This window comes from Vombatus ursinus, unplaced genomic scaffold (assembly GCF_900497805.2).
Source record: "Vombatus ursinus unplaced genomic scaffold, bare-nosed wombat genome assembly UNPS02012758.1, whole genome shotgun sequence".
NCBI lineage: Eukaryota > Metazoa > Chordata > Mammalia > Diprotodontia > Vombatidae > Vombatus > Vombatus ursinus.
Window position 1 is genome coordinate 505,485 of NW_020952536.1, and position 25,059 is coordinate 530,543.

General features: G+C 51.9%; 2 protein-coding genes across 3 annotated transcripts; both read left to right on the top strand.

Moving 5' to 3' along the window:
- The first annotated feature begins 1,549 nt into the window (after positions 1–1,549).
- Positions 1,550–6,114, top strand: LYPD5 (LY6/PLAUR domain containing 5). The gene is made up of 5 exons (XM_027858206.1): positions 1,550–1,675; positions 3,090–3,227; positions 4,644–4,820; positions 5,323–5,469; positions 5,550–6,114. Exons 1-5 carry the CDS (start codon positions 1,630–1,632, stop codon positions 5,777–5,779), a joined length of 738 nt encoding a protein of 245 aa, XP_027714007.1. The 5' UTR covers positions 1,550–1,629; the 3' UTR covers positions 5,780–6,114.
- A 6,225-nt stretch (positions 6,115–12,339) lies between these two features.
- On the top strand, positions 12,340–24,772 carry KCNN4 (potassium calcium-activated channel subfamily N member 4). Of its 2 annotated transcripts, XM_027858205.1 has the most exons (9): positions 12,340–13,157; positions 18,853–18,948; positions 19,977–20,392; positions 21,664–21,799; positions 22,170–22,280; positions 22,494–22,612; positions 22,842–22,911; positions 23,251–23,415; positions 24,043–24,772. In XM_027858205.1, exons 1-8 carry the CDS (start codon positions 13,005–13,007, stop codon positions 23,410–23,412), a joined length of 1,263 nt encoding a protein of 420 aa, XP_027714006.1. In that variant the 5' UTR covers positions 12,340–13,004; the 3' UTR covers positions 23,413–23,415; positions 24,043–24,772. The 2 variants fall into 2 exon arrangements, 1 of the variants encoding a protein (XP_027714006.1); XR_003568745.1 differs by lacking the exon at positions 24,043–24,772 and having other exon boundaries at positions 22,494–22,661; positions 23,251–23,268.
- Positions 24,773–25,059: the final 287 nt, after the last annotated feature.

Here is a 25,059-nt window from a genome sequence, read left to right on the forward strand (position 1 = left end):
GTCAAGTGTTTGGTCTGAGGCAGGATTTGAACTCAGGTCTTCCTGACTTCAGGGCTGGTGCTCTATCCACTGCACCACCTAGCTGCCCTTAGGACTATTGTCTAAAGCCTGACAGGGTCAAGCCTGTGCCTTCAAAGGCTCTAGGAAAGGCCCATGGTTATAAGAGTCTAGTCAAGGAGTGATGAAGGCTTGAGCTCGGGCTGTGGCCCCAGGAGTGGAGAGAAGGAAATGAATGGGCGAGGGGTGAGAGGGTGAACATACTGATTCACCATGGGAGGGAGAAGGAAGGACAGAGAGTGGCCCTGAGATCTGGAGCCCATCAACAGAAACAGGAATTCTGGGAAGAGAGCCAGGTTTGGAGGCGGAGTGGTGAGTTCCGTCTGGGATGTGTTGATCTTAGACACCCCACAAGCTGGTAGACACATGGGTCTGGGGCTTGGACAGAGGTCAGGAATGGCCATTTGGGTGAGAGAATGCAGCTGCCTCCTTAGATCTACCTCAGAGCCCCCTGCCTGGTCCTGGTAGAGCGCCTGAGAGCAGCCGTCCCACCACGTGGTGACTCTAGCCTCAGCTCCAACCCCTCCAGAAGCAGGCAGGTCCCAGATAGTGATAGGAGCCCTTCTGAACTGGGAGGCCTCTCTCCTCCATCATGACCCCACCCAAGGATCCTAGGCAGGAGCTGGAGGTACCTAGCAGGCAGTGAGGTGGTTGACATAAATGCCCTCACACAATTGTGCCTGGGTTCCACAGCAGTCAATGTCCTGAGTCAAGGATCCAGGCATGTGGGCCCTGAAGTCCTCACCTCCACTGACTTCAGGGCAGCCAGCCCTGAGCCACATTCCTTCAGAGGATGGGGCGCACAGAGAGAGTTCCTTGGATCAGCTAGTGATGATGGAGGGCTTCTTGGAGGAGCGGGACCTCAGGAGGGTACCGAAGACCAGGATGCAGAGACTGTCTGGGAGGCTGTGATGATGGGACAAGGAGGGAGGTGCCCAGTGAAATGTCATCTATATGACCTCAGGTGCATCCATGAGAATTACCTAGGAACGTGGTTGAACAGGGCTTTCTTCTTTCCAGATACAGTGGAGGAGGAGACAGAGAGAAAAAAGGGAGAGAAAGGAGAGGGAGATGTCAGGAAGAGAAACAGAGAAGGAGACAGAGACAGGGATGGAGGGAGGGAGAATCAGAGACTAAGAATGGGAGGAGGCCTTGGGGAGGGGGCCAAAAGTTTTGGAAAGCAGAGGAGAGACTAGTTAGGCAATAGGGACCCCCCCCCACCGGCCCCTACTTGGGGGCAGATACACAGGGGATCACTTAATATCATCTTACACCTGGGATGGGTAGGGGAGACCCGTAAAGGTAGGGCTGCTCCCCAGTCCTTGATCCCTTCGGGGATGTAAGCTACCTTATGTCTAGCCCATTGTGGCTATGGAAGCTTGCTCAGAGGCCAAGGTACCAAGGCACCAAACAAACCTCACCCTTGGAGTGCCCCTGGAGAAGCCCAGCCCTGGGAGTGAAGGGGGAGGGGAGGGGAAGGGCGGAGGATAAAGGAGGCAGGAAGGAGGAGAAGAACCTGCTCACACACCTGAAGTAGCACTCGGGACAGCCCACGCCGGCCTCTCCATCATCATGATCCTTCTCTGGTCTCTGCTCAGCTTCTTCGGGACACTGTCAGGTATTGAACAGCTTGGGGTGGAGGTGGAGGGAGGAGTGGGCAGAGATCAACACCTTAGGGTCCTGGAGAGGCAGGGGCAGGGGAGAAAAGAGGGAGCTCCGTTTTCCTCTTCTCATCCTCTTTTCAACCTCATCCCTCCTCCTCTTTTCTCCTCCTCCAGTTACAATGGGGCCAGGCTTTTTGAGGGGATCAGACAGGGAGGGAGGGCACTTGAGTTTCCTCTCTGGCAGACATGGTGATGGAGAAATGCACAGCCCAGAAGTCAGTGGAGCAGGAGGAAAAGGCTCTGTCCCTGCACCCTTTGAGGTCCTCAGTCCCCCTGCGAGCCTGTTTGTACCTGGCTGAGAGGGAAAGAGGAGGGAGGGAGCAGCTCCCTGTGCCTGAGATGAGCCTTTCTTGGGCTCCGTGTCCCTTCATCTCTGAGTCTGTGTCTCCAACCTCTTGCCCTGTTAGCCTCTCCAATGTCTCGGCGATGCCTCCAAATCCTTGTCTCCGCCTCTCTGATGTCTCTATCTCTGTGCTCCCTCTGTGGCTCAGTGTTCGGGATGTCTGAGCCTCGATCTCTTTCAGCGTCTATACCTCTGCCTTATGTTTGTCTCTGTCTTCTGAATCATCTCGGATTCTGTGTCTGCATCTCTGTTTGGAGGATGGGGATGAGCACATAGCATTGTGTCCTGGTCCCTGGGCCTCACCTCAGTCTCTGAAGCTCCTAGAACCAGTTCGAGGGACCAAACATTCAGAGCTGGAAGGAAACTCCAAGGCCATCTAGTCCAGCTGCCTCATTTTATAGACAGGAAACTGAGGCACAGGGACTTTATTAAGGCCAAACAGAAAATTTCAAAGACAGAATTGGAGCTCAAGGCCTCTGATCCAGAGCCAGGGCTCTATTCACTGTGCTATGCTGTACTATCCTTCTCTACACATATACATATATATAAAAGTGTGTGTGTGTGTGTACATATATACTGTATATCTGCACTGTGCTATACTTCTCTTCACTTATCCATCCTCTCTGTTACCCATCTCAGAAGCAGGCATGAGATGCAACCAAAGAATAGGGATGAGTGTGACAAAGATGTGGATGAGGTAGGGGAATAGGAAAGTGACTCATCCTCTCTCTTGTTTGAAATCCCAGAGGGCTTCCTGAAGGAAGAAAGGAATTTGCCATCAGCCTAAATGAAGAGAGGGAGGGAGAGGCTTAAGAAAAGGGAAGGAGAGAAAAGACTGGGTGAGCTGGTGTGGCCAGTTCCTTCTCAGAATTAGGCAAGGAGATAAGATCAGGGATGAGACAGTAACCTAGCAGGGCATCCCGCAGCCAGAATGGCAATGCCGCCCATCTCGGCCAGGGCTTAGCAGGGGCAGGGGTCGTCTTCTTCCCCTCCCACACTCTCTTGCCCATCCTTTGTCTCCACAGTCACATGGGCTCTTGAGTGCTACAGTTTTGAACGTTCCTTTGCTGGTCCTTTTGATCTCTCTGGCCTCCGGATGCCCATTGTGGTCTGTGGTTCAGGTCAAGAGGCCTGCCTGGAGGCAGTGACTTCCCTGAGTACAGGTAGGGATGGGGGCACCGGGAAGGGGTGAGGGACTGGGGGGGGGCGGGGGAAGAGGCAAGAAAGAGGATGACAGAATCCCACCACATAATGTTAAAGCACAGATCTTGTATTCTGGTTATCCAGAGTTGAAAGGACCTCAGAAAGCATCCAGTCCAGCTTGTTCCTGAACAGCAATCCTTTCTTCAACATCCCTGACAAGAGGTTCTCTGTCCTTGGCTCAAACACCTCCAGTGATAGGGAGCTTATGAATCTTGCTGTTTTTCCGTCATTTCAATCGTGTCCAACTCTTCTGTGACCCCCTTTGCAGTTTTCTTGGTAGAAACACTGGACTGGTTTGCCATTTCATTCTCCAGCTCATTTGACAGATGAGGAAACTGAGGCAAACAGGGTGAAGTGACTAGAGGAGCTAGTGTCTGAGGCTGGATTTGAACTCAGGTCTTCTTGACTCCAAGCCTGGTGCTCTATCCACTGCACCACCTAGCTGCCACCTTCTGAAGCAGCCCATCCCAATTACTTGTCAAGACATTCTTCAGATGAGCCAAGATCTTTCTACATGAGCTCTGCTGCCCATAGCCCCCACAGCTAGCTCTTCATTCTGCCCTATGGGGCCCACAAAAAACAAGGCTAGTCAGTCTGTCTTCCACATGACAACCCTTCAGATAACCAAAGACAACTACCATGTCTCCTCTGGGCTAAAGATCCTTCATCCCTTCTCTCAGTTTCCATCCTGGTGACCATCCCGAGGGCATGCTCTTATCTGTGGATGCCTTTGCTAAGACATGGCACACAGAATGGGAGATGTTCCTCCAGAGTGGTCAGACCACAGAAAAACACAGGGGACCACCACCAACACCCTAGTCCTAGACACTGCCCCTACTGAGGATCACATGAGCTTTGGGCTGCCAAGTCATACCTTGGCATACATAGGACTTGTGGATTTCCAAGACCCCCAGATCATTTTCAGATGAGCTGCTCCCTAGCTTCACCCTGACCTTGTAGGGTTGGCTTTTTTAAAAAATTCAAGTAAAAGACTTAATATTGATGCCTATTAAATTCCAAAAGGTAAAAACCCTTAAAATCTTAGAACAAAAAAGGCCAGAGCTAGGAAGCATTTAAAAAATTAGCTAGTTCAGTCCTCTGGGAAGGGCAAGATAGAGAAACTAAGGGCCAGATTGTAGATGTTAGAAGGAGTGATGTACTGAGGTCACATAAGCTGAGAGAGAGAGAAGTGAACTGGGGGTGGAATAAAAATGAAGTCAGTTAAAGTCTGAGGAAAAAAATGGGTCAGAATGGTAGGGCACTGAGCTTGTGAGGAACATGCCAGGGCTGTAGGATTGCAGATCAAACTCGGGGATGAAGTAGAGAAGCCATGACTGAGTTACGTCCTTCCCCCTTCCCCTCCTCCTGATCTCCAGGTTACAGAAACTCACTGACCCTGGTGAAAAAGGGCTGCTCTTATGGGCCAGGTTCCGGGGAGATGACCTCAGGGGGAGACTCACTGCCCCCTGACTACACCATGGTACGGCGATGCCAGGAGAATCTATGCAACCGCCAGATCGAGAGCCATGACAGCATCCCCAACCTCAGTGCAGGTGAAGTGAAGCGGGGGGCAGGGCAGCCTGGGGGGCTCCAGACACCCCAGAGAGTGAGCTCTGAGCACCTTTTGTTCATCAACAGAGATACTGACAAACTGAGCTGGAGGGCCCCTTAGAAGGGAGACCATAGAGTGTCAGGGCTGGGTGGAACCCGAGAGCAGGGAATGTCAGGGCTGGTGGAAACCTAGAACAGGGAAGATCAGAGCTGGAAGGGGCCTTAGAACAGGGAATGTCAGGGCTGAGAGGGGCCTTAGAACAGGGAATGGCAGAGCTGGGAGGGCCCTTAGAGGTGATCTAATTAAATTCCTTCATTTTAAGGATGGAAAAACTGAGGCCTAAGTATTTAGTTCTAGGTGCCTGCAGTAAGCACTTATTCCCAGGATATTTGATAGACAGAGTTGGGGATCCCTGTGGGCATAGCCGCCAGTTTCAGGACCCAGGGACCAATGCAGAGGCAGGGGTCCACCCTGACCTGGCAACGTCCCCTGTTCCTCTTCAGCCCCAGATCCCCCTGAACTCAGTGGCACAGAGTGCTGGGCCTGTGTCAGTACTACTCCTGAGGGCTGTGAGCTCCAGAATGCCCACAAGATCAAGTGTCATGGGGGCCAGAGTGTTTGCTTCCAGGGTCAAGGCTTCCTGGCCATCGGTGAGTAGGAATGGGAGAGAATCCTGGTCCTGGAAGGAGCCTAATTCTTCCTGCTAATCTCTGCCTTCCTCCCTCCCCAGAAAATTTCACCAACTCTGTCTACATGAGGACATGCCACGAGCCCACGTGCACTTTCATTGGGGCTGCCACTCACTGGTCAGACAACTACCTCAAAGGGACCTGCTGTGAGGGGAATCTCTGTAATGGAGTCTCCAGCATCCCTAAGCCCCATTTCTTCAATACTGCTTCCTCTCATGCCCCTTCGCTCCTGGCCCTGCCCCTGATAGTCCTCTTATTGTTAGGGGTCTGAACGAAGTCCTGGTTTCCCTCCAAGCTTGGCTTTTCGGTCTGTTTAGAGAGCCTTAAACACTCAGGCAAGGGATGTGGTACTCATATGTGTTGCCGGGCAGGGTGGGGAGGGAGGATCAGGGCAACCCTGGTTAGGAGTGGAGATACTTGGAGAGTCACCAGTTTGGAAGAGGCTGCAGAGGCAGCCCAGCTCAACCTTTCCCTTTGCTAATCCCTCAAAAGTGCTCCTGCCGCCTCCAGGTGAATACATCCTGTGAAGGGGAACTCATTCTCTCTCTAGGCAATCTGATCCACTTTGGACAGTGCTAATTATTAAAAAGTGTTTCTTTCCGTCAATCTGAAGTCATCATCTCTGCAAATTCTCCACCCACCCCACCCCACCCCATCCTCCCTTCCCCACCCTCCACCCTCCACCTCCACCTCCACCTCCAGCCCCCGCCTGCTGCCAACTGCTCCTGTTTCTGGCCTCTGGGGACAAACAGGGCCATCTAGGCCTCTTCTGCCCTTCAGGTATTTGAAGTAGGCTCTCTATCACCAGCCCACCAACCCAAAGTCTTCCCTTCTGCAGGCTAACCATCTCCAGTTCTTTCTGCAGATCCTTGCTGACTATGTTCTCCAGGCCCCTGAGGGCCTGATTCATCTTCTCAATATTCCTTCTAGTGGTGTCTCTCAATTCTCTCAGCAATTCTCTAAGACTATAAATTGAAGAGAAGGTACCAGTCTGCCTTGGTGGAGGACATTTCCTCACTTGGGAGTTCCCTAGACCAGTAAAATCCCAGGTTCAATCCCTATCCCCACCCCTGGACTCTTGAGCATTAAAAAATCCACCAAATATGGGCCGATCAAGAACACATCTCATAGCTTATCTGGTAAAGCAATGACAAATTAAGATTCAATTTGCAGAACCTTCACTTAGACAAAAAAAAGTAGATTCTTAAGATGTAAGGCTGGAAGGAACTTTAGAGGCTACTTCAAGTTACATTTGAGGAAACTAAGGCTTAGAGAGGGAACAGAATTTGACCAAGATTATTCAGATAAAGAACAGGATGTGTTTTGATCAAAGAATATGTTTCAGAAATTGTCCCATAAAGTAATGAGAAATCAGGATTTGAAATACAAAATTGGGACAGGGACATGCCTGGACCCCTGGGTACACTCTCTCCTCAGACCCCTGAGGGATACTGGGGTGGGGTATGGAGGTCTCTGTTCTTTCTCTGTTTTTATCCCTCTTGTCTTTTTATCTGCCCCGACTAGAACAAGGGCTGATGCACCTTGCTTTCTCCATCTGTAAAATGAGGTTCCTTGTAGCTCTGATTTTCTGTGATTAAGTAAACTGATGTCCTTCTTATTGACCCTATGTGACAGGGAAGCATGCCAAGTCTGCCCCCCCTTTAGATCTGGGAGTATCAATAATTGTGATTGAGTGCAGCACTTCCCATGGGGCATGTGACACAAGGCAATTGGGCTGGCCAGGGAAGGTCAGAGGAGGGGGCCCTGGGGCTGGAGAAGTGGGAAGCATGTGTCAAGGTCAAGGATAAGTGGAAGAGTGCCAAAACAAGCTCAGAGCCTACAACTTGAGTCAAGGAATATAGAATGTCAGAGCTGGGAGAGGACTGAAGAGCATGGAATATCAGAACTAGGAGGGACTTCAGAAAAGAGCTGGGAGAGACCTTCGAACAGAGAACGTCAAATGTGGTAGGGCCCTTACAGATAATCTAGTCTATCCTCTCATTTTGCAGGTGGAAAATTTTAAGCCAAGAGAGAAGAGATTTGCCTTAGGTCACACATGGACTGAGGAGCAGAGCCTAGTTTAGAACTCAAGGCTCATGACTCTCCAGTCAAAGTTTCCAGGCAATCCAGGTGTTCCTGATTGCCTCAGGGGCCCTGATTTCTTAGACCCTGCCCAATCGGGGATCCAAGGATGTTATCAAACTGCGGTCTATGACTACCACTCCACCCTTCCACTCACTCAACACCACCCAGTCGGGTTCTACATCAGGACCGGGGACAGAGCTCTTCCGCCTCCTATAGTCTCAGCACCAGGGACAGTGACAGGGTGCTGGCTGGTCTAAAGCAGGGCATGGCTTAGGGAGGTCTTCCCTCGTGTGCACACAGACAGACAGACACACACACACACACACACACACACACATCACTGCTCACCCCCGACGGCTGGCAGGGGAGGAAGAAAGGCAAAAGTAGAGACTGGAGTAGTCGAAGTATATAACTCCCCCCCCATCATCACCACCACGCAAGAACTAAAGACCCACAGAAAGGTAGGGATATGGAGATCCAGAGAAAGACACAAATTGATAGAGCTGGACAAGAGATTCCAACACCAACAGAAAGAGATAGAGCCGCAAAGAGACAGAGACCTACAGAGAGACGTAGAAACAGACAGAGACACAAAAGGAAAGAAGAACCCCAGGGCAGAAAAATCAAAACGGACACGCAGAAGCAAAGAGATGGAGACAGGGATGTCTCTCCGTCTCTGCCGGGCTCGGTCTGCAGTCCCTTACACTGGCACCAGGTGGCGGCCCCAGGACCAGGATTCGCGGAGCTCCAGTATAAGAGGTTACACCGAGGGGGAAGCGGGGCAGGACACGTTCCCCCTGCCCCTCCACTTTCCGGATGTCCCGGGGCCCTGGCCCGCCCTCTCCTGGAGCCCCGGGCGCCGCGTGATCTTTCTGCACCCCCCTCCTGTCAAACGTTCCTTTGTCCCCAGCCCTGGGTCGCCGCCAGCCCCGGAGATACGGCCGCTTCTGCGCTGGAGAGGCTGGACTCTGGCCAACGGGAAATCCCGGTCCGAGCCTCCGAGGCTCCGAAGCGTCCGGGTCCTCTAGTCCCGGCGTTTCCTCGGGGACCCAGGCGTCCTTGTCGCCCTCCCTCCCCGCCGAACATCATCAGAGACTCAATTGTCCTAGCTCTTAACACTCTCGGTGACGATGATGTCCCCATCTTGTCCTGCCCCCGCCCCGCCTCATCCCAAAAGGACCCAGGTGTTCTCATTCTCTGCATCCGCACTCCCGCCAGGACCCGAGCATCCGAGCCCCTCCCTGAGCGGTGGTCTGTGACTCAGCCCACCCCACCTCCACCCCCGTACCCCCAATGCAGGGAGAGCTCCCTCCTTCTCCCCCCTCCCAAGGGGCGAGGCCCTGTCTGAGTCACGGGAAGAGGCTGACTGAGTCACTGCACACACACCCCCCTCTCAAGTCCTGCCCCTGGAGGAAAGGGGGGGGTCACTCCAGAGCCCCCAGGGGGCGCTATCACTGCCTCTGTCTCTCCTCTGTGCCTCTCACTGTTCCTATCCATTTGTCTCTGTATCTCTTTCTGTGTCTCTTATCTCTTTGGCCTCACTATCTCTACATGTGTATATGTCCTAAAGTACACACCTGTTCCCCCATCTCTAGTATCTCTATCTTCCCAAGTCTGTTTGGGTCATATGTTTAGGTACCATAGATTTAGAACTAGATGGGTGGGGCCTCAGACGTCATGATGTTTAATCCCCTTCATTTTGCAGATGAGGAAACTGAGGTTCAGAGAGGTTAAGTGAAGTCACTTGCTCATGGTCACTCAGTTAATATCTGAGGTGGAATTCAAATCCACCTGCTAAAAGAACTGGGGGTGGGGTGGGAGGGAGACTTAGAATAGAATGTCCAAGCTGGAAAGAATCATGGAACATAGAATGTCAGACCTGGAAGGAATCTCACAATATAGAATGTCAGAACTAGGAGGAACCTTAGAACAAGATATCGCTTCAGCTTCTGCTCCTCCTTTTTCTCCTGGACTCTTCCTGGTCTTTCTCTCTTTGCATATGTTTCTTTTTTACTGTTCCTCAGGCTGGGTTTCTCATTGTCTCTCTATCTGGTCTCTGGATTCATTTCTCTGCAGTTTTGTCTGTGTCTCTCTGTGGCTCTTCTCTCCCTCAATTTCTGTGTGTACCTGGACTTTGGCTTTCTCCATAGAGAGCTTATGAGGTGTGAGAGGAAAAGAAATAGAGACAGAAACAGAGATTTATGTGCATCTAAGCATCTTTGCCATGTTTCTGAGTAGGTGAGACTTTGAGCGGGAGTTTCTGTGTCTGTACTTGTGAGTATGTGTATGTGTGTGCATGTGGGAGACTGGGCATGTCTGGTTGGCTCCTGATATCCTGCCCAGTGAGTGGGCATCTCTCCCAGTGGATGGGAGATGGGCAGGGAGAGGGCATTTATGTGTGTGTGTGTGTGTGTGTGTGTGTGTGTGTGTGTTGTGTCATTCTAGGTGTTGTGTTTGTGTGTTGCTGGGTGTGTCTCTCTGTGTATCATGTTCCTTGTGCCTGGCTGTATGGGGCTGGTGTGTGTCATTCTGTGTAGGCTGCTATGTGTCATGTTTGTGTGTTGCTGGGTGTGTAGCATGATGGAAAGGGCCCTAAACAGCTAATCAGAAGTCCTGGGTTCTAGTCTCAGTTCTGTCTCTAACTTGCTTTGGGAACTCCAGTAAGTCAGTAAGTCAATCAACAAGCATGTATTATGAAGTACTTACTATGTTGCAGGCACTGTGCTAGGTGGAGAATACAAATATAAAGAATGGAAGCATCCATGTACTTAGGAGCTTACATTCTATCAAGGAAGATTACAAATACATATGTAAGCATATTCAGAATAAATTCAAATAACAACAAGGTGGTTACTCCTCTGGGACTCAATTTCCTCATTTGTAAAATGAGGATAATGATGGTACCTACACAAGCATATTATTGTTATAGAATCATAGAAATTGATCACTGGATTTGAAGTCAAGGAAACCTGACTTCAAATCCAGCCTCAGACACTTACTGGCTAACTGACCCTGGGCAAATCATTTAACCTTTTGCCTCAGTTTCCTCATATGTAAAATGGGGCTAATAGTAACCTCACTCAAAGAGTTGTTGTGAGGATCAAATGAGATAGTACATGTAAAGTGCTTTGAAACCCTTAAATTGCTATATAAATGCTAGCTATTGTTACTTTCATTATTAAACAGAGTTTAAGGGATCTTTAGAAATCACTTCCTCTAATCCCACTCACCTCGAAGATGAGGAAATTAAGGCTGAGATGGTTTAATGGCCATCCAGTCCAAGCCCCTCATTTTACAGACAAGGAAATTGAGGCACAGAGAAGTAATGTTGCCTAATGTCACATAGTCAACAAGCATCCAAAGCAGGTTTTGAATTCAAGTCTTCCTGATTTCAAGGACAGCAGCTTTCCCAAAAGACTAAGTCCTTCTGACCCGATCCACCCTGACTGGATACCGTCTTTTTGGTGGAGGGCAGGGCAGGCTTTTGGTCAAACTTCCTTCCCCCAGGGTGCCAGCATTTCCTCTCTAATGAGTCCTCCACTGATCAAAACCACCCGGTTTAACTGCTTTTTGGAAGAAACCTGACTCCCCCTCCCCTATTGCTGCACCCTGAGTCAAAGCCCCAGTCATCCTGTGCCAGTTCCAGCTCTAGGTCTAAGATTCCTTCCAGTTCTAAGACTCTGCATTCCAAAGTTCCCCTTGCTCCTAGAAATGATGTCCTATAGTCCAATCAATCAACCCAATTGCATTTATTAAAGACCTGCTATGTGCCAGGCACTATGTTAGATACTGGGGATTAAAAGATGAAAACGAAACACTTCTTGTAAGCTCTCAGGGAGCTTCCCTTCAAACAAGGCAGAAAACATGCATACATGTTCATACAAAAAATATATAAAGGAAGGAGAGAAACAGAGAGGGAGAGGAAGGGCACTGCTGCTGGATGGTAAGAAGAGGCTTCATGCAAAAAGTGCTTGTCAAGCCAAGCCTAGAAGGAAGTAAGGGTTCTAGGAGGTGGAATGTAGGAGGGGGAGTGCTCCAGACATGGACGACTGCAACGCAAAGGCACAGAGAGGAAATGGAGAGTCATGTGTGAGAAATAGTTAAGTAGGTCATTGTGTCTGGACTATAGAATGTGTATATGTGGATGGGGGAGAATAATGTGTAAGATGACTGAAAAATAAGAAGGGTCAGCTTGGTAACACTACAGGTGCTAAAAAGAGGAGCTGACATTCTAGGATAGAAGGGCCCCTCCATTTCTGACACTCTGTTCTTTGGTCACTCCTCCCTGGGAAATTCTGTTTTAAGGTCCCGCAGTCTAGAGAGATATTCTATGTTCTAAGTTTCCTCCCAGCTCTGACATTCTATGTTTGAAGATTCTTTCCAAGTCTCAGGTTCTGTGTTCTAAGATTCTTTCCAAGCCTGACTTGATCCTTTCTAGCTCACACACTCTATGTTTTTTTGTTCTTGGGTTCCTAGCCATCCTTTTAAATTGAGACTTTTTCATTCTTTGTTTTCATATCCCCAGTGCCCAGCAGAGTCCCTGGTACTCAGAAGGTACTTAACAACTGCTTGTTGATTGACTGATTGATCTGACAGACTATGGTCCACGGTTTTTTTCCAGTTCTAACGTTCTATGATTCTGCCCTGAAGTTGACTCTGAGTGTGTGTGGGCTGTGCGCAGTGGCCGCATGTGAAATGAGGCTAAGACTTTCTGCCTCCTCCTCTCTGCCTCTACCACCCCCTGGCACTTCCCTGGCCAGAGGACAGAGGGAGGGAGAGAGGGTGTCTAGAGGCTGGGAGGTCACCCTCAGCCCCTCCTTGTCCCCTCCCTCTCTGGCAGCCACCAGCTATAGTTAGGCCAGGCCCCTCCCTCCCTGCCTCCCTGCCCTGTAGGTCTCAGCCTCTGGCTGGTACAGAGTACAGATACGGCACTGGCCCCAGTCACCGGACGGCACTCATTTGCAGTTGCTTTCCGACCGAGCACCCTCTGTCTGGCGCCTTCCTTGATTCTGCGCTTTTTCTAGGCTGTCTCTCTGAAGTGTCTCTTGATTCTCTCTGACTGTCTCTGAGCGGTCCCTGGGTTCTCTCTGAGATGTCTCGTAGCGGTCCCTGGGCTCTCGCTGGACTCTTGCTAGGCTCTCTCTGAGTTGTCTCTGAGTACTCTCGGCGCTCTCGCTAAACTTTCTTCCCTCGTGCCCCCGGCACCCGCCCCGCCCTCCCAGTTCCCTCCCGGGCTTCTTGGCTGCACCTCCAGCTCTCTGGCTCCTTCCCGGGCTCTAGGACTCCCCGCTGGCTCCTTCCCTAGCTCCCCGCTAGTTCCCGAGCCAGCCCTGGCGACGCTCTGCGCGCTGGGTGGAGGCAGCGCAGGGACCTGGGGGCGAGGTCTCCCCGGCCCCAAGGCCCCCAGGCCCATGGAGCTGGTACCAGGGCTAGGCGCCCTGAGGCGGCGGAAGCGGCTGCTGGAAGAGGAAAAGAGCCTGGCGGGCTGGGCTCTGGCAATGGCTGCAGCGGGAATCGGGCTGATGGTGCTGCACGCCGAGATGCTGTGGTTTGGTCAATGCGAGGTAAATGGGGGCGCAGACCCTGGGGCAGGGGCTTGAGCTCAGAACGCTTGGGCCCCGGAGCGAGCAGAATGAGCAGGCAGCCTAAGATTCAGGAGGAAGCCCTGGGAGCAGAACGTCTGGGTTCCTGAGGAAGTTCGGGCGGGAGTTGAAGACTCCTGGGTACCTGGACAAGGACAGCAGTCCTTCAGGGAATCCACACCCCGGTGTGGAAAGAGCTAGGGGACAGTGGTCCCCCTTGCATTTGTTTCTTGAGATGCTGAAGGGGAGTAACTTGTTTCGGAATGTTTGAGCTCCTTATCTAACGGTCTAACGGTGGGGCGGGACGGGACGCTGGGCTGGGATGACAGGCTAGAGAACAGGGAACCTCGCTCGAGAGAGCCCAGACTGAGCTTCCCAGCTCTGTGCTATCTTCTTACCAGCTGCCTCAATGACTTCCCCTGGTGGGGAAAGGGCATGGTATTCTTCCAGAAGGTCTGGGGCCTGGGTCTCCAAAGGGACTCAGGATACCTGTCTCCCTGAAGGTTAGGTGTTGGGAAATCCCGAAGCCCGGGTACCCTAAGGGGGGCAAGGATCCCCGAAGGGTCTGCCATTGAGGGACCCCGATGCCCCGGTCAGCGAATAGGGTGGGGCTATGCTAGAATATCAAGATACATGGTCCCCTGAGGGTTGAGAATTGAGGGTTGGGAAGGAAGCCTGGGCCTCAGAAGGGTGGGGATTGGTGGGATCAGGCCGATGTAGTCCAGGGCAGGTGAAACCGGGACAGGTCCCTGCAAGCCTCAGGTACATTCCATAGTGTCTAGGGCAGGGAAAAAGAGAGGGAAGGGCAGATCAGAGGATGAACGGATAAATATTGTTGAAGCAAATAGGAGGTGGGATGATGAGAAAGTAGGGGAGAGACAGGAGGGCACAGCACTGTAGAAAAGTATTAGGAGAGACCCGGGCAAGCGGGAGGTCTGAATAGAGAACAGAGGGCATTGGGTGCAGAGTTTGGGAAAGGAATTAGAGACTGGGTTTGAGGAGTGTGTTGGAAGCAGAACTGGGGACAGAGTTCAGGGAGGGAACTGGGGAAGTCAAATTGCGGACAGAGCTGGGGACCTGACTTTCAGCAAAGCATTTGACACAGTCTCTCGGGTTATTTTTGTGACTTAGCTAGTAAAACATGGAAACAACAGCATACTTACATAAACTTAGAACTGGTTCGATGACCAGCTCCAAATTAATGGATCAATGTCAACCTGGAGGGAGGTCTGTACTGGAGGCCTCAGACCTCTGTCCTTGGCCCTGTTCTATTTCATCACTGACTTGGATGAAGTCCTAAATGGCATGCTTATCAAATGTGTCCGTGGTGTGACACTGAAAGGGATAGCCAACACACTGGATGATAAAGTCAGGATCTGAAAAGATCTCAACAGGCTAGACCTAAACTCCAAAAGTAATCTAGTGAAAGTTAATAGGAGGTAAAGAACTTAGGCTTAAAAGTCACCTTCACAAGTATAGAAGAGACTAGTTAAGGTGTGTGGCTAGACTGAAATTCAGGGAGAAAAGGGGGGTCTTGGTGGACTGCAAGCTTAACATGAATCAACAATGTGATATGGCACCCTCAAAGCTACCATGATCCTAACACAGAAGCTGTGTCCAGAATGAGTGAGGGGACATTCCTGCTATGCCCTGGCCAGGTCAAAGCCCATCTGGAAGGTTGGGTTTTGTTCTGGGAGACACTGAGAAATCAGAAAGGAGAGTGACCAGAACGATGAAATGAACTAAGGAGAGAATTAGTCAAAGCAACTGGAGATGTTTAGCCTCAAGGAGGGGAATTATTATCACTGTCTTCAAGTCCTCAGAGGGCTGTTAGAGATAAGAGGGATAGACCCTGCTCTACTTGATTCCAAGGGGCAGAGCTAGAGCACTGGCATTGGGGGGAGGGGGGCACTGGGGAGAGGAGTTACAGAGAGGTAGATTTCAGCTCCATAACAGGAAACATTCCTAATGATTAGAGGTGCTAAAAAGTAAAATGGCTGCCTGGGGAGGTAATGAGTTCCCCATCTTTGGAGATCTTCAAGCTGGCTGACCACTTGGGTATTCTGGAGAGGTGACCAGGGTCAGATGAGATCATGGATGTGGAGTACTTGGTAAGATCTCATTCAGACCGCAGAGGTTAGTTAGTTATTATTGGTCAGGTGTAGGCTGGACTAAATGGCTGGCCTCTGAGATTCTATAATCCTGTGACAGTGGTGTGGGGGTGGGGGATAGGAGGGAGAAGACTGAAGGAGGGAGCTGGAGGCAGACTTGGGGATAGTTAGAGATACCAGGGGATTACAGAGGGGAAGATTTGGGTGGGGGAGGGGAGAGCTGGGAGATGTGCCCCCCCCCCTCCAGAAGATGGAGTGGCTGGGCTGAGGAGACCCAAGGTGCTCAGAGTTGTGTCTGTCTTCTTTCCTGCCATGGAGCCTGATAAGAACATCAGGCAGGAGGGTGGGTGGACTGGGGGCCAGGCAGGCACTAGGGGGTGGGGCTGGCCCACCACCAGTGCCAACAGGAAGCAAGGCCGGAGTCGACCTACTGCTCCCACGCTCTGGCTCCCACACCCACTGTTCGGAAGGGGAGCACCCCCCACTCCCTCCTCCAGACTGCCTCCCCTGAGAGGAGACCCCCACAAGTATTGAGACTCAATCCCTTGAACCCTAGAAGACCCCATATCTGGGACACCATGCTTCTCCCTCTCCAGCTCTGTCTCCTGACTCTCCATGGGGGACACATTTCCCACTCTGGGACTCAGTTTCTTCATCTGTAAAATGGGAACATTAAGTCTCTACAGGCTTTCTCTTCTTGAGGAACTTGGAGGACACAGCTTCTTCCAGGTACCCTAGCACCCTGCCTGAGCCCACTCTACCTCTCCCCTTACAGAGACTCTAGCCCTGTTCTTCAGGGAGGGCCACAAATCCTAGTACATAAAGAGAAAGAATCTGAAACTGACTTGGGAAAGTGGAGCTACAGGGGGAAAGAGACAGAGAAACTGGGCCAGTCAGAGAGATGGACAGAAGGCAATGCACACAGACAGAGACACAGACCACGACAGAGCCAGGCAGAGACAAAAAGATATAAGGATTGAGAATGTACAGATACAGAAGGACAAACAGACACAGATAGATACAGAATTAAACAAATGGAGATGGATAGATGGAGACAGGGTGAAATACAGAGATATAGAAATCCAGAGACAATCAAAAAGACCAAAACCAAAATACAGTAGTCTAAAACATAGAGAAATAGGGAGATTGGAAACAGCCAGACAACTGGACAAATACAGACAGGGAAAGACAATGAATGAAACATTAATGAAATGAAATGAATGAAAGACGAGGAGATGAAGAAAAAGAGAGACAGAAACAGAGTCAGAGCCCAAGGCTGAAAGTCAGAAAGATGGGGAAGGTTGTGGAGACAGCCAGACAGATAGGGATAGACAGACCCAAGCTGAGACAGAGACAAAGTGGGGTAATCAGAGACAGTGGATGGTGGTGGGGTCAGGGTAGGGGGCTGGAGCCATACACATAGAATAGACACAGACAGAAACAAAGAGATAGGCATAAGTAGCCAGAGACCCAGAGAAAGATAGAGACTGAAACAGTCTTCTAGACACTGAAAAATAAGACATCATAGAAATACATACTGGAACAGACACAGAGAACAGAGATTGGGCGTTGGAGACAGAGTGATATGAGCAAGCGGAGATGGAGATGCCTGAAAAGACACAGAGACAAAGACCTAAAGACATAGTAAGAGGCGATGACATGGATAACAGACACCGAGGGGGTGAAAGGGATAGAAAGTCAGTGAGACACGGAGCTGGATGAGAGATGGCAGACACAGACAGAGGGGGCCAGAAGGCAGCCTTGATGACAGGGAAGGAGGGAGCACAGCCTGTTCTTGGGGAGTGGGGGTGCTGGGGGGACAACAGCCCCATTGTTCCCTTGAGGAAGGCTGGGACAGGAAGCTGGCAAAGGTCGCCAATCAAGGCAGGGACCAGGGTTGGGCAGCTTGGAAAGAAACAGGTGCTGCTGCCGCCTGAGAATACCAAGAGTCTGATCCCCTATCCCTTTTCCTTAAGTGACTCACATATCGATTCTTTTAGCACCTTGCCCCCGACCCCAGGACGGAGGAGTCCTAATCTCCCCCATCCCCCACAGGGACCTGGACCTCCTGATCTCTCCAGCCCTCTTCCTCGGAGAATTTTTCAATGTGTTGCCAAAGAGAGAAAATATACACTCAGTTGTGGTTACTGGAGGACTCAGGCTTCCGGCCCCTGAGCCCAATCCGGGCCTTAAGCCAGGCTGGTGGGATGGGCCCTAGAGTGGGGGGAGGGAGCAGCTCAGGACAGGGAAGGATGAACTGGGAGATGGAGGAAAAGGAGGGGGAATAGGGTCTGGGCCCAAGGGGTGCCCCTAACCCACGGGGGGTAAGGTATGTTTCTGGTAAAGATGGTTTCTGGAGCAAAGTAGAGCAAAGTGTTTCAGGCTCAGTCAGGAGGTTTGTCTGGGTTTGTCTGGGCTTAGGCATTTCTTGCACATGTGACCTTGGGAAAACCACTTCTAGCCTCAGTTTTCTTCATCTCTAGTCAACATTTCCTCATTCTTAAAATAAGGGTATCAGACTAAGCATTTCTAAGGCCTCTTCTAGAGCTAAGATTCTGAAGGTGGGGTGGGGGGAGAGTTGCTTTATTAAGCACAAATTAAATGCTTAATAAATGCAGGTTGACTTAAATAATGGTTTCCAGGGACCCCTAGATAAGAAGGTAGAGGTTTCTGGATTCTGAATGGTAGTTTTTAGGAGACCCTAGAGCAGAAGGTGGGGGATTACCAGAACGGTAATGATATACTATGAACAGTGGTTTCTAGATGCCTGGGGGATAAGGGGGCAAGGTGTCACTGTTCTCTGGGCATTGAACAGTGGATTTTGGACCTGAGGCAACTCTTGGGGGGAGGGGACAGAATGATTGTGGATAGAAAGAGAAAGGGATTGGGGGGGGTCAGGGATACAGCCTTAACCCTCAGAGCCACTGGGCAGGGGTTTCATTAAATTTTGAATGGTGGTTTCTTGGGGCCCCAAGAGGCAGGAAGAAGTAAGATTGGGAAAGGAAGGGGAAGGCCGAGAAAGAGAATCAGGGACGTGTGACTGGTAGTGAGGAGGGAAAGGGGTAATTCCGAAGAACCTAAAGTAGAGAATCCTCCCCAGCCCCCCCCCACACACACAGAGTCCCCTGTACTCAGGGGGCAGGAAAAAAAACTGGCACAGGGGTAGGGGAGGGATGCAATATGAACCAGCCCTCTAAAGGGGAAAAAGGTACTGTCTATGACACGAATGGGGAACCTTTAGCCTCAAGGCCACATGTGACCCTCTAGGTCCCAAGTACAGCCCTTTGACTGAATCCAAACTTCACAGAACAAATCCCCTTAATGAAAGGATTTGTTCTGTGAAGTTTGGATTCAAAGGGTAGCACCCAAGGACCTAGAGGGCCACATGTGTCCTGCAGGCTGCAGGCTCCCCACCGCTGGTCTATGATAACCAAATGGTAATTGCTAAAAGCCCCCAGAGTCAGGAGTGGGGGGGGGGGTAAAGGGGAGAAAGTAGGAAGTCCACCCTCCTAAGGAACTATGGCAGGCCCTGAGAGTTGTCTTTGACCTTCCCCATATCCCCATAGTGGGTTCCCTATCTCTTCCTGGTGAAATGTGGGATCAGCATCTCCACCTTTGTCCTCCTCGGGCTCATCTTGGCCTTCCATGCTAAGGAGGTTCAGGTAGGTAAGCCTGATGCATCCATGGCCCCCATCCCTGCTCCCCTCAGCCCCTCCCAGCCCTGCCTGGGCCACCTCAATCTTTCCATCCTCCTTCTCTTCTTCCTCTGTCAGGGGTTTCCCCGCCTGCCCAGACCAGTGACTAATGGGAAGGGTGGCAAGTAAGGGTCCACGCCCTGACAGAGACTCCCCTGCCCCCAGAGCCCCAGGCATCCTGCTCTCCAGCCTCTCTATCACCCCCCCCAACACACACCCTCCATCCTGAACCACAGCCCTGTGGTTCTTTCCATGGATAGGAGAGAAGAGAAGAAGAGAGGAGGAGAGAGGAAGGGAGGGAAGGAAAGGAGAAGAAAAAGAGGAAAGGGGGGGAGGAAAAGGCTAGAGGTAGAGAGAGGAAGAAAGGAAAGGAGAGAGGGTTGAAGAAAAGAGGGGAGTTTGAAGAGAGATGGAAAGGGAGAAGGCAGAAAGGAAGAGAAGAGAGGGCTGAAGGGGAGGGGGGCATAGCTAAATGGAGAACAAAAAAGGGAGAGAGAAAAGAGAGGGCTGAAGAACAAGAAGAGAGATAAGAGAGCTGAAGGAAGAGGGAGAGAGAAGGAAGATGGGTGAAGGGAGGAGAAGAGTAATGGGAGAGTGGAGAGAGGACAGGGCTGAAGGGGGTTGAATGAAGGGAGAAGAAAGAGAAAATGGGAGTGGGAGAAGAGAAACGGGGCCTCGGCTTCCCTCCCCAACGATTCAAAGCTGCTCAGATCTGGGGCGGGGGGCAGAGACTAACCCACTCCCAGTTCCCCATCTTACAGATGAGGAAACTAACACCCAGAGAGTGGAAGTATTCTTGTTCGAGGGTCTCCCCTCCTCCTCCCCCCGTGACTTAGAGGGCGCTCGGAGCCTCCGCTCGAGCTCTCCCTCCCTCCCTCCTCCCTCCTCCCTCCTCCTCCTCCTCCTCCTCCTCCTCGCCCCTAGTGATAAGCCAGACCCAGGCTCTTTATCGGAGGTTTGGGGGCCGGCACTTCTCACCCTCGCTCTCCCCCCAGCTCTTCATGACAGACAACGAGCTTCACGACTGGCGAGTGGCGCTGACCAAGCGCCATGTGGCCCAGATCGTGCTGGAACTGCTGGTGTGCGGGGCGCACCCACCCCCGCTGGGGGCATGGGACGCCTCTCAGTGCCTGCTCCAGCCGCGCCCCCGGCCAGTCTTTCTGAGCCAGGCCGAGGCTCTGCTGTCGCTAGCTATGCTGCTGCGCCTCTACCTGGTGCCCCGGGCAGTGCTGCTCAGCAGCGGCGTGCTACTCAACGCCTCTTACCGCAGCATCGGAGCCCTCAACCGCGTGCACTTCCGACACTGGTTCGTGGCCAAGCTGTACATGAACACGCACCCAGGCCGGCTTCTGTTGGCCCTCACCCTAGGCCTCTGGCTCACCACTGCCTGGGTGCTCTCCGTGGCCGAGAGGTGAGCTCAGCAGGGGCTCCTGGCACAGAGGGACAGGAAGGGATGGGGCAGGAGAGGGAGCGACCACTTCCCCCACCTGGAGCTGAGAGTAAAGTGTCTTCCCAGAAGCCCAGATGACACTTTGGAGGGGCCTCCGCAATCGAGAGGCAGCAGTGCCTAGGGGCCCTCAAGGCAGAGCTGGGAAGAGGCAAAAGGGATTTGGGAGTCCCCCAAACCCACAGACCCTCTGCTCAGAGGGATGCTTCGTCCCTTAGACACAGACGGTTTCCATGGAGGTGTTATCCCCCCACCCCACCCCACACACACACCTTGGGGGGGGGACAAGAAAAGGAGTTACAAAGACACAGCCCTATTTAAGGGGGAGCATATTGTGTACCCCAAATGATAATTCCTTGGGGTTCTAGGACTAGAGCAGAAAAGGAATGGAATGTCTACTAGACCTAGGGGGCGGGACCTGGAGCAGAAATGTTAAAGACTTGGGCACCTGGCTGGGTGATCCCACTGAGTTGCTGGACAACTGAGTAAGGAATTTACTCTTACCCCTCTCCAATCTGTAAGATGGGTGCAAGGAAGAGCATTTATGTCAGCACCTGTGAGTCCCAAGGGAGACAGAAGGCAAGACCTCCTCCCCAGTTGATGACTGGTTCCTAGTCTAGTGGAGAATTGACAGAGTTGAGGACATTAGCAGTGGTTCGGCCTCTGAGTGAAAGAGTGAACACACTCTTCCAGGCTGTAAGAGTCAGGAAGCAGGAAGAGCAACTTCAGGTAGTCCTTGAAGGATGAAGATCTTGGAGGAAAGGAAGCTAGAGAGGCACAGCAGCACCTCGCACAGACCTATGCAGGCCGAGTGACTGCTCCAGGGTCATACTGAGAGGGAGGTACAGCTGGGAGGGGGATGCACCTGAACACAGATGGTTTCCATGGAGGTGTTACCCCACCACACACACACACACACACACACACACACACACCTGGCGGGGGCAGGACAGGAAGAGGAGTTACAAAGACACAGGCCCTATTCAAGGGGAAGCACATTATGAACCCCAAATTATAGTTCCTCAGGGTTCTAGGACCAGAGCAGAAAAGGAATGGAACATCTACTAGACCTAGGGGCCTTGAGAACTTTGGGGCAGTTCAGGAGGTGGGGACATATAAGGCATTTGGAAGAGAGCCAAAGGGAGGCTCATCCCCCAAGGCATCATGGGAGCCAGGGCAAAGGCTCCAAATTCACCTTGCCTTCCCTGCTCCCCTCCCACCAACTCCCTCCCCAGGCAGGCAATCAATGCCACTGGGCACCTGACGGACACTCTCTGGCTCATCCCCATCACCTTCCTGACCATCGGCTACGGGGACGTGGTTCCGGGCACCGTGTGGGGGAAGATCGTCTGTCTCTGCACAGGGGTTATGGTAAGTCCCCTTGAGGACGCCCATCCCTTACCCCTGGCTTTTCTGAGGGATACAGGTCTTTGCTTATTTGCCTGGATGTCAGAACTGGAAGGGACCAGAACAGAGAATATCAGCTGGGAGGGAGCTGAAGTCCTCGAGTAGAGAAAGTGAGGCCCCAAAGGGGAAATGACATGAAGAAACTGAGACCAGAATCCACAGATCCAGACACCTTGTCCAAGGCTCCATTACCAAAAAAAAAAAAAAACCTAACCCCACACACATACACACACACACTCACACTCTCTCACACACACACACTCATACTCTCTCTCTCACACACATACACAGACACACAACCCAACATACTCCTGAATTCTTCCCTTGCTCACAGGGCGTGTGCTGCACAGCTCTCCTAGTGGCTGTAGTGGCCCGAAAGCTGGAATTCAGTAAAGCGGAGAAACATGTCCACAACTTCATGATGGACATTCAGTACACCAAAGAGGTGAGAACATCGGTGCCCCCCCCAAATCCCTGCCTCTCCAGACCCAGATATCCAGTTTTTCCAAACCTCGGATAGGATCCAGCTATCCTGATCCTCCAGGCCTGACCCAACCCTCTCAGGGACCCAAAGGTCCTAACACCCCAGGTCCCAGTGCCCTTAGAGACCCTGGAGTTTGGGCTGCCAGCACCCACTGCAGCTGTGCTTTTCCAAAAGATGAGGGATTCTGCAGCCCAAGTGCTCCAAGAGGCCTGGATGTTCTACAAACACAGTAGAAGGAAGGAGTCTGAAGCTGCCCGGAGACACCAACGGAAATTGCTAGCTGCCATCCACACGTGAGGCCTGGCTGAGGCAGTAGGAGCAGGGGGACAGGGGAAGCTATAGGTGTGTGCGTGTGAGTTTGTGTGTGTGTATGAGTGCGTATGAGTGTGTGTGCAACTTCCTGGGATGAGGGTGGGGTTGGTGTTGGAGTGAGGACGGTGATGAACTGCACAGGGCTGAAGCAGGGTATGGAAGGGCCTGGAGGTGCCATGAGAGCCAATCACGTCACTTATCTTCATGCAGATTCCGTCAGGTGCGCTTAAAACATCGGAAGCTCCAAGAACAAGTGAACTCCATGGTGGACATCTCGAAGGTAAGGCAGAGGACAGAAATATGCAGAGATACTGGAAAGAGCAACATAAAGATAGTGAGATGGGGGATGAAGAGGCCAGGAGACAGAGGAATGGGGAGATGGAGGGATGTGGGACACAAAGGAGTAAGGCATAGAGAGATGGGGGACAGAATCAGGGAGTACAGGGGAATGGGGATGCAGGAATGGAGGGACAGAAGGATGAGGGGGAGAGAGAAGTATAGAGGGACTGGAATCAGAGGGACAGGACTGGGACCAGACGCTAGTAGGACAGAGGCATCATGGGAAAGCCTTCTTTGGCCCCTGCACCTCTTGATAAACCTACCTCTTCCCCTCCCTCAGATGCACATGATCCTGTGTGACTTGCAATCTGGCCTCAGCACTTCCCACAGAGACCTGGAGAAGCGAATGGATATACTAGGGGGGAAACTTGACACCCTGACCCAACTCCTCAGTGCAGCCTTAGAACCTGGGCAGCCCCCAGCACCCAGGGAGGCCACATAGTTGGTAAGGAGACTCCGGCCCGAAAGGGTCCCCAGGCACATCCAGGTTAGGTGCAGTCAGAGCGCTCAGCTCATACAGGAAGGCAGCCTTCGATACAGTTCAGAAGGAGGATTAGAGGCCAATGGAGCAGAGCTCTGATGGGAGCTCAGTGCCAAGTAGGGAGTGTGGCTTCTGCCCCAGAATCACCCAGGCCTGACCATCACTCAAATCCTGCCTTTACAAAGGCTGTGCCTTCTTCCAAGCCACTTCTGGGCAAAAAGGTGGGGGTGGGAATGGGGGAGAAGGAGAGGGCTTCTCCATGTGGAATAGGGAGAGGAAATATGATTTCTCCCAGCCTCTGGCTGCTCAAAGGAATCCTTCCTCTGTGTGAAGCTCTGCCTGACTCTGAGTCTGACTGTCTCTCTTACTGTGCTGTCCTTTTCTCTCTTTTTTTTTAGTTAGGCAATGGGGTTAAGTGACTTGCCCGGAGTCACACAGCTTTCTCTGCTTTTCTATATGTGTGATAAGGTGTATTTTTTGTCTTTGTCCAAATGGGTGCTTTTCTGTTTTGTTTTTTTTTACTTCACTAAGAGTATGTGTGTACCTAACTTTCCTCTCTCCCTCTCTCTCTCTCTCTCTCTCTCTCCCAAGGGACTATGAAGAGGGAATCTACCTCCTTCAGCCCCAGGGGACAAGCTGGTCATCCCCTTTCACTTCATCAGCATTATGAAGGGACCCAAGTCTAGGGAAGTCCCTCTCTCCAACAGCTGCTACAGTCCCTGGCTGAGCCAGGGGTACCCACGCTCACCCAAGCAACGGAAGGGGTGACTTTCAAAGCTGCTACAGGGCTGGGGAGTCAAGGAACCCAGGAGCTACAGACCACAGGCCTTCTCCAAGTCACACCACAACTAAGGAGCAGAAGGAAGGGGAGACCCTGGGGAGGAGGGAGGAGCTGGAGGCCAAGTTCCTCGATCCCTGGTAGGGCCACAGCTCTCATTATTCCCTGGAAGCCCTGATGCCTGGGTCTGTGGAGTGGGAGGTGGCTGGATGCCTAGGTCCCTGCCAGGGACAAGAGGATGAGAGAGCTGGTTCCCCAAGCTGAGCAAGAACTGAGAGAGTTGGACACTTAGGTCCCTGTCCTCAGCCGCTGCTGGACAGTTGAAGAGCTAAAAGGATCCAGTGTCAGAGGTGGGGAGAGGCTTCCAGGAGCGACAAGCTGCCAGGTACATGGAGGCCTGGGGCACCCCCTAGTGGGAACAGCAAAGGGAAAGTGGGCAGCCTGAGCCCCTGGAGGGGAATCTGGCCAAAGCGTCCCAGCTTTCTCCTTTCCCCCCTCCCTCGGCCCCACTTTGTAATAAAAGTTAATATTAAGGAACAGGGAGATGGTGTTCCTTCCTTTAAAGCACTTCCGGCCTCCCAATGCCAACAAAGACCTTGTCTCTGAAGGGCAGAGGCAGACACAGAGTGAGGATCCCTAGGTTTCAGGCCACCACTGCCACTGACTCACACTAAGTGACTTTGAGCAAATCCCTTTGGGCCTTGGCTCCCTCCCCTGTAAGATGAGGGGGCTGAACTCCATAACTTCCAAGGTCCCTTCCACCCTATGACCCAATAATGCTAGCAATGTTAAAATAGTAAATTAACTGTCAATGGAGATATTCAAGCTCA